The sequence below is a fragment of the Oryzias melastigma genome, linkage group LG5 (genome assembly GCF_002922805.2).
Source record: "Oryzias melastigma strain HK-1 linkage group LG5, ASM292280v2, whole genome shotgun sequence".
Taxonomy (NCBI): domain Eukaryota; kingdom Metazoa; phylum Chordata; class Actinopteri; order Beloniformes; family Adrianichthyidae; genus Oryzias; species Oryzias melastigma.
In genome coordinates, this window is record NC_050516.1 from 36,416,289 (window position 1) to 36,434,616 (window position 18,328).

Consider the following 18,328-nt stretch of genomic DNA (forward strand, 5'->3'; position numbering starts at 1 on the left):
CTGTCAGTGTTTGTTAGCATCAAATGAGAGAAACTCTTCTTCAGTCCACTGACCAAAATGGTTTTCATTGAAAAAATGATTAGTTAATGACTTAGAAAGTGGCATCGGCAGAAACTTATGGTGAGTGAGGAAGCCGAGACGCCAGAGGACCAGCATCCAGTCTGTGGTCCACGCCCTGCAGGAGCAGCTACGACTACAGGCGTTTCATGAGCTTATGTCTGTTTCTCCTCATGCAACCGAAGGGCGAACCTGGCACCAACAGACCGGGCTGACGAGCTCATGCAACATGCAAAGCATGCAAAAGAAGCAGAAGCGCCACCGAAAGGAGCAGGACAAACTGCAGCTCTATCGTCTGTACTTCTATGAGCAGAACCCCGGAACCTGAATGTTCTGGAGAACAATGACTAGCAGAAGCAGCAGCTAAACTCCTTCAGACTGCCCTGACATCTGACCAATCCAAAGGTTGGAGGGGAAACGGGGTTATCTGTTGTCATGGTAACGAGGGCAGCATGTTTTCTTGACGGGGCCTGCTGTGTCAGAGCGAGGGGAGGGGGGCGTGTTCAGCCAATCAGCAGCCAGCCGCGTGATGCTGCAGAGCAGATGGGGGAGGAGTTCACGTCTTACCTTTACCTGTGGAGACTGCAGCTTCTGGTACATCTCCAGAGAGTAATGGTGGAGCCAGACCTCCACGAACATCTGAGGAGGAAGCAGACAGCAGCAGTTTTTGAAAACGTCGAGAGTTCTGCTGTTCCATGAAACATGAGAGGATTTGACAAGATACTTCACAGGAAACGGCGATTTAGAGAGATCAAGTCACATCAGTTTGACCATGATGGCTGCAGACGCATCGGAGTGCCTGACTGTTCATTCAAATCCAGCCAACATTAGTATGACCGAGACCGTGGGATTGTGGATGCGGCTGATCACTGTGAAGTACAAACCGGGCTTAAGACGATCCGGTTCTCGCTCCAAAGAACTTCTGCTTGGTTAGCTGATTCACATTTTTATTTAATTCCAAAGTCTAATTTTGACTTTCTGCTTCCTGCCACACATAACGTTAGAAAGAGTCTCTCTTGGGGTGTGGTCAGACTGGGGAGGTCCGTCGGTCCGGATCAAGTCCACTTATTTGTTCTGGATTGAGTCCTGAAGATTACATTTGGTCTGCACTGAGACTGGCGTCTACCTGAGATTTCTGTTTCGGTCCAAACTCTGAAAACAGAACCATGTGACTAAAGATCTCTCCAGTCATTGGTCAGAGGGAGAACTTAGAAAATCACAAGGTGTTTAAATACTTATTTACCTAACTATGTTCTAGAAAACAACACAGGTTTTGATTTATGCTGAAAATGTCCTAATCATTATTGGCAGTCAAAATATAAGGAATAACATGAATGACTTGAATAACTTTCACTAAAAGCAGCTGAACCTGCTTGACTCGGCTCAGTTTCTGCAGCAGCTGCTGCTGAAAGACCTGATGCTGGAATCTGAACCTCGTTATCGTTTCATCGGAGCATCAAACCACGTAAACTCAGCCAGCAGCTGGGACGGCCGTGTCACCACAGCTTCTTCCATCATCAGAACTAACAGCCATCATGTTCAGCCGGTGGGATGGCTAACGTCTGAGGAGCCTAGCTGGCATAGGGACGTGTCTTCTGATAAAGAGTCGAAAAGGGCCGGACGTGTGTCAATAAAAGAGCTCCAACAACTCAGAGAAGACATTATCAAGCTCTGAACCAGGTCTTCAGCTGAAATGTTTGCAGTTCCAGCATCTGTAACCTGACTGCAGACTCACCTGCAGCAGAGTCTCTGACCTCCAGATCTCCTGGGCTGCAGGGTCTGCATTGACCGAGGGCTGATGGAAGATGTGATGCTTCAGCAGACTGGGGCTGTGAACGCCGTAACCGGCAAAGGACACGCTGGAGGGTCTGGAGAGAGTATGCAGAATCCACGTTGTGTTACCAGCATTTAGACAAGTTGATAAAGACAGGTACCTCTGATGTTCTCAGCTCTCTGCCTCACCCCTAGAGGGCGCTAGTAGAGATGCTTGATTTGGAAACATACTTTGGACTGAGGCTATAGACCAGGGCTGTTAAACTCAATCGCACAAGAAGCCAAAATCTAAAACTCACTTTAGGACGCGGGCCGAACAGGATAAACATTTATTGAACACTAAAACTACATTTTAAAACTTTAAAACTGTAACTTTTTAACATAATTCTGAATAATAAAAAGGCAGGAATATTATTCCAGAATAAATCAACTCAAACCTTAAATAACTTTCAATATTTTACTCTCCATAAAAATATATTTTTGTCAAAATTGTACAAGTTAGAAATGAGCACAAGATAACATCGGGTCATTAATAACGATAAAATGATCTGGAGGGCCGGATAGAATCACCCGGAGGGCCGGATCCGGCCCCTGGGCCTTAACTTTGGCACATGTGGTCTAGGGTTTTTTTTTAGACATAGGGTGGTGCTGGCTCACTAGCCTTTTCATGGGGGAGGCTAAATTCAGTAAATTCTTTTTTACTTGAATAAATGTTCAATCAGAATTAAATCAGAGATTAAATAATTGGAATTTTATTCTGAAAACGAATGAATACTTAAAACAGTGAACATCCCGATCAGAGCTCCTCACAGCAGCTCTGAGGTGCAGGTTTCTGCTCCACAACCCAAAGGCTTCCTTCTGAGCCCAGGATGACTTGAACAGATACATACCGTGGAGAGGGAGCGGTGACGGAGCCTCTGGAGTCAGACGGAGGCACGCTTCCCTCACTGGGGAGGAAATACTTCAGGTACATGTCCACCAACACGAAGTAGGCGCTGTCCGTGCAACTTCCCTGATGGCCTTGAGGAAAATTCTGAAATCATCAACAGAAATATTGGTAATAAAATGACAAAATCTCTGGGAATCAAAAGAAAAACTAAAAATTATGAACATTTTTATTGATTTTATCATTGTAATATTCCCTCATTCATCTCTCTTATTGTAGATTTGTTTAGGCTCCTCCTACATGTCCTAGTTATGTGGAAAAAAAATAATTTTACAAAAGGTAATTTATCGTTTGGCCACAAATTCTGTGAATGAGGCGCCCACTCTTTTCTAAATTACAATGTTAAATATTGATATCAATATTCATCTGATACTTACAGTTTCTGTAATGACCAATCAGTGGAAATATTCAAACGATTTTCAAGTGTTTCATAAATCAACTTCCCTTTTATGGTACCAGACGAAGGCAGACATTTCACCTTCATCCTCTCTCCAAGTCACAAGTTTTCTTTCCGTTACCATGGAAACAAATTATTAAATGAGTTTGAATTCTTGATAACAAGATTAAATAAAAACAAACTGAAAAGGTTTTGACCTAAAGGTTTAAAAATGTGGTTTGATCATGTTTCACAAGTTAATTTTCATTCTGAATTGTTCTGCTACAGTATTTTGGTTTTATGTTTTCGATCCTTCAATCTAGTTCTCTATTTGTTTACTAACTGTATTTTATTTATTTATTTTTTGACCATCTTGAATAAACCCCGTTGGTTTTTGTGACACACCATCACATGACTATTTCAGATTTTTTTATTGCTTGTATTCTTATGTTCTTTTTTAATGTGTAAATAAATAAATCTAAATGGTTACAATGACCATTCTGAAGCAGCAGATCAACAGATCCACTCATCCTCACACTGACGGCGTTCCAGCAGCAGGGAACTTACCTTTGGCGTGATGAGGCAGTATGCAAAGTTAAACACGAAGAACTCAAAGGGATCTGAAGAATGTTCAGGAACAGTTACGTTGGGTTGATGAAGCTTCTCCTAACTTCTTCTTGATTGAACTCTCTTTTCTAAGTGAAGGTGTGCAGCTTTGTGAAGGATACTCAGGGCGATGTTGGGGGTCAGGACGCCAGACGGAGGAAACTGTAGATTGTTGTGGAACAGCGGGCAGTCTGGGAGGACCCCCTCCTGAATGCAGGCTCTCACAGGACCCTGAGCAACACAGCAGAAGAAGACTAAAGAATCATCCAGACTTTAGTGGAGTAATCTGCGAGGAACGTCAGAAGGGTCATACTGGCAGATAGTTGACAGGAACTTCATATTTGTATTCTTCTGCTTGAAGTTTATACACCAGCTTCATCATTGGGCCACTAAAGACAGAGAGAGACGGGAGACGCTCTGGTTCTGGTTGGATCCACACACTTAACCTCTGTCTGCAGGTGAGCTACCTGGGGTTCAGGAACTCTAAGACGATGTTGTACTCGCTGCATCGCGAGTGAAGAAGGCGTAAGCTCCAACCCATGATGACCCCGTCCAGACTGCCGAACACGCTTTCCACCAGCCAGGGGAAGATCAGGTGCAGCTCCTGCACACAGGAGGACACCAGCAGGTCACGACCCGGCGGACAAACCCGCTCCAGCTGATCCCGATCAGGCTCTCTGCTGGACCCAGCTGGCCTCAGCAGAACACTGCTGCCAGGTGAGACAGGTGTGGGGAAGATGACAGCATCCCATCCATCATCCCCAGCAGCCCTGTGGAAAAAGGAGGCGGCACCTTGGCGGGATACTCGTCGATGATCTTCACCAGGTCCTGGCACCGCTGGAGGAGAGGTTTGGTGGTGGAGTCCGCTTTGAGGTTCGCCTGCAGAGACATCACAGTCCTGAAAACAGCCGGTACCGCAGGATGTTCTGTCCCGGCTCGGTGCCGTGAAGGACTCACCAGCAGGAAGCTGGGCTGCGGCATGGTCGGAGCAGCCATGTAGACCGAGTCCACGTCCCGCTGCCGCCCGGATCCTGCCGGAGCTGCAACCCACATGTTCGGACTTTCAGCTCCAGATACGGGAGAACAGCGACAGGATGAAGCCACGCGATAACTACGTTAACTACTGTTTACGGGGGAGAAGGACCGCTGACGTCACACGAACCGAACGGAGAGAAACAGCGGCGGACATTAGTTAAGTTAGCGGGAGCTAGCTGACGTGCTATGCTAACAGGAGTTGTTTAAACAAACTGTAGCTGCCGCAGACTGCGAACAGCAGCTGACCGACGAAACAAACAGAGAACTCTCAGTGAGCACATCTTTACCTTTGTTCCCGACAGATAGATCTAAGTTTGGGCTACTTTTCCCCGGAGCGCGCGCGCTTCCATCAGCATCAAGCAGCTGCCTGACTTCTTCTGTGGTGCTGGACGGACTGTAGTCTGTAGCGCTCTCTGCTGCCACCGTCTGGACTAGAGGTTTCCATGCAACCTGAGGCTCCGGGGCCACATGTCTATGGAGGTATTAACACTGTATTGAACAGTTTGGGGATGGGAAAAAAAACGAAAATATATTTTTAGATGCGGATTTACTCTATAGAAGTATATTTAACGTCTGAGGTTATGCCCTTTGGACATTTTTTTATTTTGTTTAACATTCGTTTTTCTTTTTTTCATTTTTTTGATTATAAATTATAAGTTGCATATCATACGGAATGGTACAGCTCCTCCATGAAATCACCAACCAAAGTTTATTCGTCACCCAAATGCTCCTTTTATCTCGACAAAAAGGAATAAATGTAAGTAAATCCCAAAAGACCGCTGACAGAATCAAATGTTGGAATGGTTCTCCCTCAAAGGCTTCAACAATGACTTGTACAATTCTCCAGCGTTATTAAAGTAGAAGCTGTTTACATCCGCGGTCTCGTGGTCGAGGCGTGGAAAGAGGCGGAGACTCACAGTAAACTCACTCCAGATTGGCGACAGTTCTTCCTATAGATTCATGACTCAGCTATGACTCACAGAGACTCAGACCAATCGCTGAAGATGGGTTCCAGATGTTTGCAATGTGGCGATATCTGTATCAGGAAGTGACGGTGAAAGTGGCGGCCTGTTAACCCAAAAACCAACAGGCTAAGAGAACTTTACCTACAGTGTCTCAGCCCTAATGTGAAATTAGTCATGAACTCCTTATTCCTTTGGGTTTTACAGATTTTATTGCTTTACCTCTTATAGATGTATTTTTCTTGCATGTTTTGCATCTGGGAGCTGCTGCTCGTTGTTGTTGTTTTCTGTACAGTGACAACAAAAGCTATTCTGATTCTGATTTCCATCTGCTATCCATAGACAGATGGAAATTAGTCTTTCTCAAAACAGTCAAAATAACAGTAACATTACAATCTAAACATTAATGAGTAGTAAGTAGAATTATATATCAGCATTATGACAAAGTAAAGATTCATTCATGTGCATCTTAGCTGCATGTATTACGTGTCCCCAACATGGATTTGCATCATTAAAGCAGTAGGATGATAGAATGTGTGTAAATGTTATTTTAGCAGGCTGATCCCACTGCAGGGCAGCTCCAGGGCTTTCCTCGCCGTTTGATGGTTGGCTGTGGTGTCTCACCAAGGTGGTCAGGAAACGTGCAGCATCAGATGAGACCGTCTCCCTGTCAGCTGCAGACATGCACGCCGCTCTGACGTCAGAGGAAGATCTCCCGTCCACATATGAATGTTTCTGCAGTCATGTGACCACAGCTACCTGCTCGGCTGCTTTGGTAGTTACCGCCCTCATCGATTTTGATCCTTTAGCCCCCAACAGGCCACAACGGGGACAAAAGATTTAAACAGAAATTTTCAGATACAAAAATGAAAATAACAGAACGTTTGAAGCTGAAAATAATTAAGTTTATTTTAGAATTGTAAACATTTTTGGACATTTTACTTTTTTTGGGCCAAACACCAATATTTTTTTCCAAATCTTTTATTTGGGTTTCAAATAATACTGGTCCTAACGTAGCTCCATACGTGTGCCCTTTGACCCCTCCATTGTGGCTCTCTGGTTGAAGAAAATGAAATGTTTTTCATCTTAAAGGAGCCTTTTTTCTAACTGTGGGGCACATTAATCAAAACAAAAGAGTCAAACTTTATTCAAGTCATTGACAAACGTTTGAATAGTTTGTATCCCTCCACTAAGCTCCTGACTGCAGTAAACACAATCAGTCAAGTCGTACTAAAACGTGTAGACTGAGCGCTGTGTTCCACCAAACTCGAGGTCAGTGAGCAGAATCAGGATTCACACAAACTATAGTCCAAAACTCAGTAAAGTCTCTAATTACGTCCTACTGTATTTTATTGTAAGTTCAAACTCCTTTTAACACTGACTGTCTCCATAGTGAAGACATTGTTGACGGTTTGAAAATACAAAATCCCAAAAATCTCATCTCTGATTGTTTTCATTCCAAATTTGATTTTCAATTGTAATTATTTTTCCATCCTTTTACTTTCTTTAACAAACGAAAGAATATTTTTAACAAAAATCTTTATATTTTAACATGTCGTATAGACATTTGTTGAAGATGAAGTTCAACTAAATACAGGCAGTAAAATTGTTTATAGAACAGAGCAGCCGATGTTTTTGTGAGCTGCTGCTAATTTAAGCATCTAATCCAGAAAAACAACCCAATCGTTCAGCAGGAGACTTTGGTAGTAACAGCCTTCAAACTGATTTTGCTGCATGTGGTTTAATGCTCCAAGTGTGAAGTCACAACCTGGAGACCAAAATCTCATTCCTGACTCACCAGCCAAGTCAGCTAGTAGATAAAAAAACATTTTTTTACTAGACAAATCATTACATTATTTTTAGAAGTTGCAACCAGTTACACTAATTTGAAAAAAGCTGCAATATTTTGTTCTGCAAACTCTTAAATTACGTAAACTTAGGAGCTGAAAAGGAAAACAAACCCACAAATTCAGGAATGATTTTATGTTTTTATTTATATTTATTCACTAGTGGATTATTTCAAATGAACTCTGCACTTTATCTGTGTTACTGAGGTGTTTTTTTTTATTTAAGTCAAAGTTTACTAAAATATAAAAAGCAAAAAATGAGACAAATACATAAAATGAACGTTTTATATTCTCTGGACTGCCAGAAATTCCAACGTGTGCGTCAATTCGGAGATCTCCGTTCTATGGAAAAGTGGAAAATCCAGAACAAACAAACCAGGAACTATTTATGTTTAGTCGTCTGACATTAACTCTTAAACACCTGAGGCGGTGAAGCCTAAACACAACATCTCTAACATACTGTAACTTTTCAACCATTAACAATAACTCCAGCAGATTGTGAAGGAGAAAAGCGGCTCGTTGAGTTGTGTTCACAGTTAAAAGCTACAGTAAATGAAGGACGATGAGCTCTGGAGCTCCGCTGTTAAAGTCACATTTAAATACATGAAGGTGAATCTGTGCTGTCATTTTATCTGCCGTTATAAGCTGAGTCACAAACACATTTCCCCACATCTGTTGGGCTGAGAAGAAGTCTTGGTTTAGGAAAAAATACATAAAACTGTTATCGACATTACAACAGTGAAATTAATTCAGTAAAAACTGAAACTGTTCATTCAGACTCATTGAGAATCCCTGTTTAAAGTCCCCCTGTAACATTTTTTTAAACCTTCCCAGTTGTGTTTTAATGATGATTATGACGTTTTAAACCAAAATCTAAAAACCTAAATGTATTAAAAAGCCAATGTTGATGTTGAGCTGAAGCTTCTGTTTCCAAAATCTCCTCTGAGGGGGCGTGGCTTTAATCGGTAATGTCCAGCTGTATGGTTTTGATCCGGATGTCAGCTCGGATGAGGGAAATTGGGCCTTTTCCTTGATAAAATAATGAAAACACCAAAATGCTTTTTCATTGATCTACAATCCTTTCCAACTGCGGTCAAATGAGCCGCCGTTCACATTTCCGTGGTCACATCAAGAAGCTCCGTGGAGTCTGGTGGAGATTTTCCAGCGTTCTCAGTCCTGCTACCGTAAGTATTGGATGAAACTCACACCAAAAATCCAGTGATGCTGATTTGACCACAGAAATGTGAACGGCGGCTCATTTGACTGCAGTCAATGTGAAGATACCATCTTCTCTTCTCCAGAACCTGAACTAGACACTAGGAACAGATGAGGGTTTAGTGCATGTGCAGCAGAGCTGTTGTGATGAAGGCTGACACATTTAAAGATGATCCGAGTGAAAGACATGTTCGTCTACAGGTTCAGATTGATGCGTCTGCTGTCAGCCTCAAGAGGAAAACTGTCCAAGAGGCGTCTGGTCACATGGAAGATGGCGCCACAAACAAAGTCTAGCCGGAAGTGGAATTTCCCTAAACTTTACGAAACTGATGTTTGAAAAAACTTTTCCCCTTTCAATGTGAATAAACTGCAACTGTCTACAGTTTAGTGTGAGAAGAGTTTCAAACGGGACAGAGAACGTTCATCGTTTGATTTCTGTGTAACTGCAGCCGTTTACCTCCAGAGGAAAAACGACGAAATCCCGTTTTCTTCTCTCTGAATCAGCTGATCGCGTAAGTAGTGTCAGGATAAAAGGTTGAAGCCTTACAAAGGGGTTCTGGTCGAGGACTTCCGGCCATGTTTGTTCTCCGTGTCCAGATTCTCCTGACCTGCTGTCAGCTGTTCTGGATCTCCTGACGGTCTCTGGACTCTAAAGCGGGCTCAGAGGTTGGTAGTTTCTCCTCACGCGGGCTTTCCGGCTCTCCTGCTTCAGTTTGAGAGTGCGCAGTTTCTGCTGCCGGCGTTTCTCGCGGTACCACAGCTGCTCGCAGTACTGGTCCACGTTCAGGCCGTGGCCCCCCACCAGCTGCAGGTCTTTGTAGCTCTTCAGAGGAAGCTGCCAGTGGTTTCTGTGTCCCAGCAGCAGAGATCCTGGAGGAGCAGCTCCTCCTGCAGCCGGGCCGGTCTTTCCTAGAATCAGGAGGTCCGGGTGGTGGTTCTGCAGGTAGTAGGGAGGCGGGACATGCTGGTTGGATATGATGTAAAGGCGGTACCGGGCCAGAACCTGACGGTAGGCCTGCTCGTGACCGGTGCACATGTAGAGGCCAGCATCCGCCGGCTGCAGGTGCTGAAGCAGCAACCCGGTCTTCATGTGGAGGGAGCGATGGTCGTCACTCTGAAGGAGCTGAGGAGAAACAGACGGAACCGGTCTGGGTTCTGAAGGTTCTCTTAGCTCTAAACTAGAGCTGCCACAAACGGTTATGTTAATGGTCGACTGATCGTGGCAGCTCTACTGTAAAGGACATTCACATCTTTGTTAGTCATCTGGAGGTCTACCTGTAAAGATGAGTGTTCTGATCCTCTGGTTCTGATCTAAGACCTACAGGAACCTGAAGCTCACCTCTTCACCGCTTTGACCGACACTTTGCCTCTGGCCGTCTGACGGCTGCACCGACCAAACCAGCCGGGTCTCCGGAGATGGAGGAAGGCATTCCAGGAAGGTGGAGTTTCCTTCAACCGCAAACACGGGTTTCTCCGGCTCCACTGACGGAGAACCGGGATCTGATCCAGGAGAAGGAAAACACAGACAGATGTTGGAGAAGACGAACCCTCAATTCAAGGTTTGAAAACACACAGCTGATCCTCTAGAGGGCGCCACATCAGCTCCTGCTCAGCATTCAGGGAACAGGAAGAATGTACGACCCCAGAGGTGAGAGCTGAAGCATGATGAGGTTTGATTGGGATATAATCGTTCTAATGCGAGGAACAAGACTCATCACCAGGAGTAACTATTGAGACATCTGCACCAGTGTTTATAAAGATGAACGTTTTAGTGGATCGTTCCATCCTAAAGTCATGTTTAGATCACATCACCAAAGTCTGAAAAAGAAAGAACAATTATATCTTCTTGTTGTTTGTTTTGGTATTTTTACTTCCTTTTATTGTGGCTGATTATTCTTGTTTTTATGCTTTTTTACTTTTTTTTTAAGCCGTTGTTTTATTTTATGTTATCGTTTACTGTGAATCCCTTTGAGACCCATGTCTGAGAAAGGAGCTATATAAATAAACTTCACTTACTTACTTTTTTATTTGTCTGCTTTTGCCAGTTGACATATTTATGTTACAAAACTAAGCGATAGATTTGGTCAAAATAACTTGATTGAGTTAAATGTGACAGAGTCAATAAGCTTTCATTTTTCACCAAGGACATGAAGTTTTATGAAATGTTTAGTTGTGTGCCATTAAAATGAAATAAACTAAAACCAAATAAAAAAGGAGAGTTTTGTTCCCATTCTCCTGAATGCACCACGACTCTGTGCTGCATTCAGGGACAAACTGTTCTGAAACAGAAAGAAACAAGTCAGATATTTACTGTAACCTTCAGCGGACGAAGTATCTCAATGTTTGTTTTCTCTCAGCTTCACAAACACGAGTGACTGAAGAGTCCAACAAACACTAGCTCCACAGTGAAGCATGGTGGGAGCAGCATCATGGTGTGGGAAGAGTCGTGCGTGTTTCCAGGGTGTATTCAGACTGGAAACATGGGTGGGACTGGACTGATTCCACTTCATTTGGTCTGTATTCAGACTACTGTCATACGGACATTTCTGTTTCATACCAAAACCACGTGACTAAAGATCTCTTCAGTCATTGGCCAGGAAGTAGGAAGGCGGGGCAAAACATGAACAGATAAACAGATAGATATCCTGATCTTAGCGATCCTTGTCTGAACTTCACGGATTCAAACTTCCATTTTCGCTGCTCATTTCTGAACGTCTGTATCAACGTCAGGTTCAACATTTACTTCATTATGGTGGAGGAATCCTGCGAGACGGTTACCAAGACGACGGCTAAGACAGTACGCTGATACGTGTTTGTGACAAACAGATTGTCAGAAAAACAGTGAGAAATAATTATGTGTTAAATGTTGGTTTGATGAACCTGCATTCATCCAACCACATTTCAATGAGTTGCTGTGACTCATTGTTGCTCCATTATTCTTTCCTCTTTTCCTTTGGGCTTTTCCCTTCAGGGGTCGCCACAGCGAATCAGTTTCCTCCATCTAAGCCTGTCTTCAGCATCCTCCACTCTAACACCAGCCACCTTCATGTCTTCATTCACTGCATCCATAAACCTCCTCTTTGGTCTTCCTCTAGACCTCTTTCCTGCAGCTCTAGACTCAGCATCCTTCTACCAATATATTCACTGTCTCTCCTCTGAACATGTCCAAACCATCTCAGTCTGGCCTCTCTGACTTTATCTCCAAAACCTCTAACATGTGCTGTCCCTCTGATGTATTCATTCCTGATCCTATCCATCCTGGTCACTCCCAAAGAGAACCTCAGCATCTTCATCTCTGCTACCTCCAGCTCTGCTTCCTGTCTTTTCTTCAGTCCCACTGTTTCTAGTCCAAACAACATGGCTGGTCTCACCACAGTCTTGTACACCTTTCCCTTCATTTCATTGTTGCTCCATTCTTCTGTTTATATCCCATAATAATGTGAATAATTGTAATGATCCAGTTTTTCCACTTCGAGTGCAGAGCCTATTCAGACAGAGAAAACTCAGAGTAAACCGAAGCTCAGTGACTGGAAACCGAGACCACCTGGAAAGATGGGTCAGAGTACTTCCTGGTCCGGACCGGGTCTGCTGGGTGTTTTCAGACTGAAACTTTGATCTGGATTATTGGGGGAAACGAACTCTGGTTCACTTCAGGCGGATCAGATGTGTCGGGTCTGGGTCCACCCTCAGAGCTTTATCCATATTTCATTTGTACTTTACCAAAAGAAAAACGTTTTTCTGTTTCCAATGACGAGGATCATGAAGAAAGAAAACATCTTTCACCAGAGAGAACCTCTTTCCAGCTCATGTGACAGATAGAGATTCTTCAGTTCTTACCGTCCTTCTGGCACTGACTCCAGGGGTCTCCGTACTTCACGTCTTGTCGCCGCGCACGCCTGACAAGTGAACATCAAATCACATCAACAAGTACTTTTGTACTTAATCTGGAATCAGTTATTAACTTTATAAACTTTATTTTCCAAAAAATACAACAACCATGAAAAAAGTAGAAAGAAATATTTATAGAAACACATTTTAAAAGAGACTTCGTTTTTTTCAGAGAACTCGTTTTCTGCCCATATGACCTGTTGGTTTTTGGACGAGTGTTCCGTCTCTCTCACTGAATTTCCGTACCTTCTGCTGGAGGAGAAGTATCTGGAGCAGGAGTGTCCGTCCCAGGAACAGTAGGGGTCTCTGGACAGGCAGCACTGGGCGCAGTCTGGCCCGTACAGAGAACACCTCTGCAGGCCGAGCTGGACCACGCCCAGATCGCTGGACACGAACAGCTGCTCCTGCAGGACACGAGGAAGGATACGGATCCTCATCCCGGTTCTTCACTGCTGACCTTCAACTCCTCTGACACATCCATAAATCTCTGTCGTCGACTGATTATCATCAATACATATTTGATCTCAAAGAGTTTAGAGCTGAGACTGATCCATTTGACCTTATTTATGTCCTCTCTCCATGTCCAAGTTAAATGTGATGGAGTCCAAGTTTACTCCTAGTTACTGCAAGAGTTCTTGTTAAGTTAAACTTCTTATTAAAACAATGAGCCTGCATGTCAGGAACTCATTTTTCTGTCTGCTGACTCAAACATTTTAGCAGAAACTGAAAAAGACCATAAAGGAATCGTGATAGATCAGAGAAAGACTCACTCTCTTGGTGGACAGCTCCATCCTCAGGATGGGAGTGGGACTCTGGTAGAGAGTAGAGAGATGGAATCATGGGAAATAACATCCATACAGATCATGAAGAATAGCAGAAAATCTGGTTCTTTTAGACTAAAATCCAAACTGTGTTTTATTCATTCTGTGTCACCACCCTCAGGTTCTCCTGCTCTGGAGTTGTAGAAGAAGATCGATATGAAGCAAAATCTGAAGAAGCAGGTCTGCTGATGGAAGTGAAGCCAAAGAAAAGACGTCTTTACTGAGCAGAGTGTCTGCTGAACGTCTATCCGGGTTCTTGAACGTGGACTTGTTTGGAGTGTGAATTCAGAGAACGTTGGGCTGTTTTTCTCCTATTGTTCTGATCACGTCTATATTCCAGGTGTGGCACAGAAAACATGGACGACTCCATTTACCTGCAGGAGATGGATCAGGACAGCCCAGAACATCCGTGTGCATGAAGTCAATCAGCTGGTAGACGACTGACTTCATGCATGGACAGAAATAAATATCATTCCAATTTATGTTTGATTTGATTTAACCGGATATTGTTCACAGTCTAAGTTCAAAGCGGCGGATAAAAAACTCTGATGACCCAGCATTCTAGCAGCATTTAAACGCATCACTTACTGACGAATCTGTGAGAATAAAGAGTCTCACCGCAGTTTCGTGCATAACTGAGGTTTGGTTTGTGTGTAATTAGTTTCAGGCTGTTGTTGAACTTGTGAATGTGTAAATTGTATTTGTTTTTATTCAGTAATTTTTGTTCTTATGCTCATCATGTATTGTATGAGTTACAGTTTAAGAATCACCTAATTATCCTAATTTATGCACAAATCAGAGTCCACGAAGAAGACAAATCAGCTTGAAGGAAGAGATGCAGTATTTTTGTGATCGTATCGTCTCAACAACCCCCCCCCCCCAGAACCAGGTTCCACATGAGCAGGTGGACCAGATCCTCCTTCACATCAGCTCTGGCTCATCTCTGCGGTCTGCATGTCTCTCAAAAGTTGAGTTTCTCTAAGGGGCCCTACCATGAACAACAACCTTTACAGCTTGTAAATGTTTTATAATGTTTATTCTTCTCTATAAAGAACCACAGAGCACCTTTTTGATCCGTTCACACATCTCTGAGTAATCCTCTAAAAGCCTGTAGCCCCTCCCATACCCACAAAACGAGCGGGTTCTCACGTGCTGATGTCACAGAGTGAGACCGCCCCTTTCAGGAAGTGTCTGCACTAACAGCTCCGCCCCCAGTCTAACACAGAGCTAGCAGTGATCAGCAAAAACTCCCACGTTGGATTCAGAATATCTCCCAGTGGTGTCTGTCTTCAATAAGGAAAGTCCTGCAGCTTTTGAGTTCTGGGATGAAGGTTTTATAGTTATGACAGTTTTCTGTTAAACAGAACACTGAACCAAAAGAAATGAGGCTCCAATCTCATCAGATGTTCCACCTCTGGGGGTCTCTTTTCCTAAAAGAAGAGGGGCGGGGTCATAAAATCCAACCTGGAAAAGGGTCAGCTCCTCCAGAAGGATCTCCTCCGTCTGCCGGTTGTCTTCATGGACAGACACGGCCTTCAGCAGCTTCCCATCATCTGGACAAACAGAGGAGGACGAGCGTGATGTTTAGAACGCAACCGTTCAAAAATCTCCCCAAACGTTTCAGTAAAATGATGGAGATCTGCTCTTCAGAACACATTCATCTGATTTTTACCAAACGTTACTCTATAGACATCAACGACTTTCTGTTGGATTCTGTTTCTCTAGAAAGCTGTAGAGCTCATAACTTTTTAATCCACACCCAGCAGCCAATCAGAATCCAGTATTCACCCGGACCATGGTATAAACAAATATAATTCCCCCTTTTCTCTCTGTTTGGTAAAACAAAATGACTGATGTCTAGAACAAATTAGTACAATATTTTAATCTACTGTGTTGTTTGAACAAAGACCAATAATAAATATACAATATTTGAACTTTTAGTTTCTTTTATTAAGGATCTGGCATCCAATTCTTCCTTTTTTCATTTTAGATATTAAATAAATGTTTTAGCTTTCCCGTTGGCTGCAAACACTTTGGAGCCACTCCGTCGGCTAAAGTGTGCTGTTGGAATTAGCTTAAATCATTAGAGTCCAGTGATGAAGTTAACCTTTTGTTCTACTACGTATTCTTATACTTAAAAAAAGAAGTAACTACATGAATACAGTCAATTGTAGATGAATAGAGTACAAGTTTTTCACTTTTAATCTCCTGAAGTAAAAGTAAAAAGTAAGATGCTGTAAAACTACTTTGAGGAGTTAAATATTTGAAAAAACATAATCGAGTAAATGTATCCGAGTAAATGTAACTTATTATTACCAACTTCTGTTCACAAGAATCTTCTAGAATCCATATTGACAATTTGTGTCAGAAAATCAAGTTCAATCTTGTACATTTTTAAGCTTTTCTAAATGAAAGTTCCAAAAATCTTCTTGGATTGAATGATTTTCAGTCACTTTGATGCATAACCAGTTACTCCTCAGAGGGCAAAACATCTCTGGAAGTCCAAAACAAACCAAAACTCTACCATCATTTTATACAGAAACATAGTATTTTAGTCGTGGACAGTCCTCACACATTTGCTAAGATAAAGCTGATAAATAGAGCAGCGTATGTGCACAGTCTGGTAAAGCGTCCTGGTCGGTGAGGAGCGTCTGGAGTTCAGCACCAGCTCCGACTGAAAACATTTCAGAGCTTCACAAAAAAGTGAACTCCAACAGCTGCTCACACTAAAACATGAGCCTGTGGTTGAGACGTGTTTAAATGTGTTGTTTTAATGTTTTAACTATATGCTGTGATGAAAGTATTTATCTGTTTGTATTTATTTACATTCATGCTTTTGTACATCATAGCCAGAGGGATACAGATAAAAGTTATCCTTTGGTTAATTCTGTCTTTTTCTTTGTTTTAATATTGTTTTGTCTCCTTTAAATCAACTATTAACATCATTATTACATAAACACAGTGTTGAGCTGCTGCTGCTTCAGTCATTCACATTCGCTGCAAAGTGTTTCAAAGTTCTGAATTCATCAAAAACTACATCTATAAACTAGAGTGAAGCTTGTTGCTCCACTGAGCAGAAATAACCAAAGTGTTGGAGAAATGGAAACAAAAGAAGTTCTACTGATGACCCCCCCCCCGAAACCACACACTGCAGGTTCTCCTCACATTAACAACCACATGGAGCCAAAATCAGCTGCTGGAGACGCATCTGAGAGTCAAAGAAGGACAAATCCCAGAGGCGGGTTCAGGATCTGCTGAGGGAGAAGCTGCTTTTATCTTATTAGAGCTTCTTTGGTTCAGAGCAGAAAGTGATCTTCTGGAGAATGTTTTTGACTCAAACTCACTCAGATCATATCAAGTAGAGAAGAAAACTACACCAAGATAATCAAATACGGTGCCTGAAAAATACGTTTGATAAATATATGTTCTTTTTAATTGGAAGATTTGTATTTAGACATAAAAATATTTTATTATTTCTTATTAAATTTTTGCTGTTTTACTCTTTTATGATCACAAATAACACTTGATTGTATCGTCTTCTCATGTCCATCCGTTTTCTAAACCTTCATTTTTCCCTTTCAGAGTCACAGGGATGCTGGAGCCTATCCCACTTACTGAGGGGCAAAGGTGGAGTACATCCCAGACAGAACCACGTTTTTGGACTGACAGGAAGTGGAGAGCCTGACATACAAGAGCACGCAAACTCTACACAGAGAGAACCCAGCCGGGACGTGGACGGCCTTCATGCTGAGAGGCGAGAGCGCCAACCACGGCGCCACACGGGACGAAGGAAGAGATAATCAAAGAGCTCATCTAATATTGTCACTTTAAATTTAAAAAGTTATCCTTTCAAATGTGTACATTTTGATTGTAGTTTTAATTCCAAACTCTTCTTTGTTCTCATTCCAGTGAAATCCGTATAACTTCTTATTTCATTACTGATCATGTTGTATTGATCGTTTCAATGAGGATCAATTTAGATCAGCTTAAAGGGAATTACCAGACTGTAAATGTAAAAACAGAATAGGACAATTAAAAAAAATGGAAAATTTAAAAACAAAATTGTAAATGTGAAAAAATTATACATAAAAAAAAAGAAAATTGAAAACATTTTAAATTAAAAAAAAGAAAAAATTAAAGTTAAAAGTTTAAATTTGAAAAAAATAATATTTGAAACTTGAAAGACTAATTAAACATTTTAAAAAAGAACCCCCACGTAAATGTAGGATCAGCTCGGCAACAAAAACTTGGAAACTGAACTGAAACCTAAAAACTGAGAACTGGAAGCAAAGAGGGAGAAAAAACTCATGTAAAAAGTTGAAAGCAGAAATAAACACTTTTTAATTTAGTAACAGTTTTAGGTTTAAATGGATCTTTTTATTCAAGTTTTACATTTACAATTATTTCCTTCAAGTTTAAAACATATATTTTAAGTGACTTTTTTTAAATTCACAGTCTCCCTCCCTCACCTGTGCCCAGGTGTAGAACATCATAAGGTCCGTCTTCAGCCTCCACTCTGTCGACCACCACCTTCCTGAGCAGCGAGGCGGCGCCGACCCGGGTGAGGACGGGCCTGCCGCCCAGAGGCAGAACGGGCTCCCACATGAGCTGGTGCTGCCGCATGAAGCTCACCACCTCGTCTGGAAAGTCCTTGGTGGACTTGTGCTGAGCGTCGTAGGTCTCACTGGGACACTAACGGACAGAGAGGAGGAGCTGAAGCAGAGAGCGGTGCTGTGGTGGAGGCTCTGGTTGGTCGGTTTTGGGGGAATGTTGATTGGTTTAAAAATAAAATGTAATGCTGC

General features: G+C 42.4%; 2 protein-coding genes and 1 long non-coding RNA gene across 7 annotated transcripts in view; 1 reads left to right on the forward strand and 2 right to left on the reverse strand.

The window, feature by feature from the left end:
- Positions 1–5,230, reverse strand: part of smpd4 (sphingomyelin phosphodiesterase 4) — a 17,564-nt gene extending 12,334 nt beyond the window's left edge. For 2 of the 4 annotated variants that reach the window (XM_036212106.1, XM_024271252.2), the window contains exons 1-10: positions 5,081–5,230; positions 4,716–4,798; positions 4,551–4,637; positions 4,226–4,362; positions 4,072–4,147; positions 3,881–3,989; positions 3,720–3,772; positions 2,721–2,863; positions 1,793–1,925; positions 631–696 (exon numbers count right to left, since the gene is read on the reverse strand). In XM_036212106.1, the coding sequence (XP_036067999.1) occupies positions 631–696; positions 1,793–1,925; positions 2,721–2,863; positions 3,720–3,772; positions 3,881–3,989; positions 4,072–4,147; positions 4,226–4,362; positions 4,551–4,637; positions 4,716–4,754 (843 nt within the window). In that variant the 5' untranslated portion in view covers positions 4,755–4,798; positions 5,081–5,230. Of the gene's footprint in view, positions 1–624; positions 697–1,792; positions 1,926–2,720; positions 2,864–3,719; positions 3,773–3,880; positions 3,990–4,071; positions 4,148–4,225; positions 4,363–4,550; positions 4,638–4,715; positions 4,799–5,080 lie in introns of all 4 variants that reach the window. The other 2 variants (XM_024271253.2, XM_024271251.2) reach the window with 1 other exon arrangement.
- Positions 5,136–18,002, forward strand: LOC112145793. Its single transcript, XR_002919135.2, has 3 exons — positions 5,136–5,273; positions 13,648–13,820; positions 17,109–18,002. It is a non-coding gene; the product is annotated as an uncharacterized LOC112145793 (long non-coding RNA).
- The window catches only part of si:dkey-49n23.1 (semaphorin-3D), a 52,058-nt gene continuing 42,574 nt past the window's right edge, over positions 8,845–18,328 (reverse strand). For both annotated transcript variants that reach the window (XM_024271254.2, XM_024271255.2), the window contains exons 12-18: positions 17,996–18,218; positions 14,991–15,079; positions 13,476–13,517; positions 12,952–13,109; positions 12,655–12,713; positions 10,157–10,317; positions 8,845–9,940 (exon numbers count right to left, since the gene is read on the reverse strand). In XM_024271254.2, coding sequence (XP_024127022.1) covers positions 9,467–9,940; positions 10,157–10,317; positions 12,655–12,713; positions 12,952–13,109; positions 13,476–13,517; positions 14,991–15,079; positions 17,996–18,218 — 1,206 coding nt within the window. In that variant the 3' untranslated portion in view covers positions 8,845–9,466. The remainder of the gene's footprint in view (positions 9,941–10,156; positions 10,318–12,654; positions 12,714–12,951; positions 13,110–13,475; positions 13,518–14,990; positions 15,080–17,995; positions 18,219–18,328) is intronic.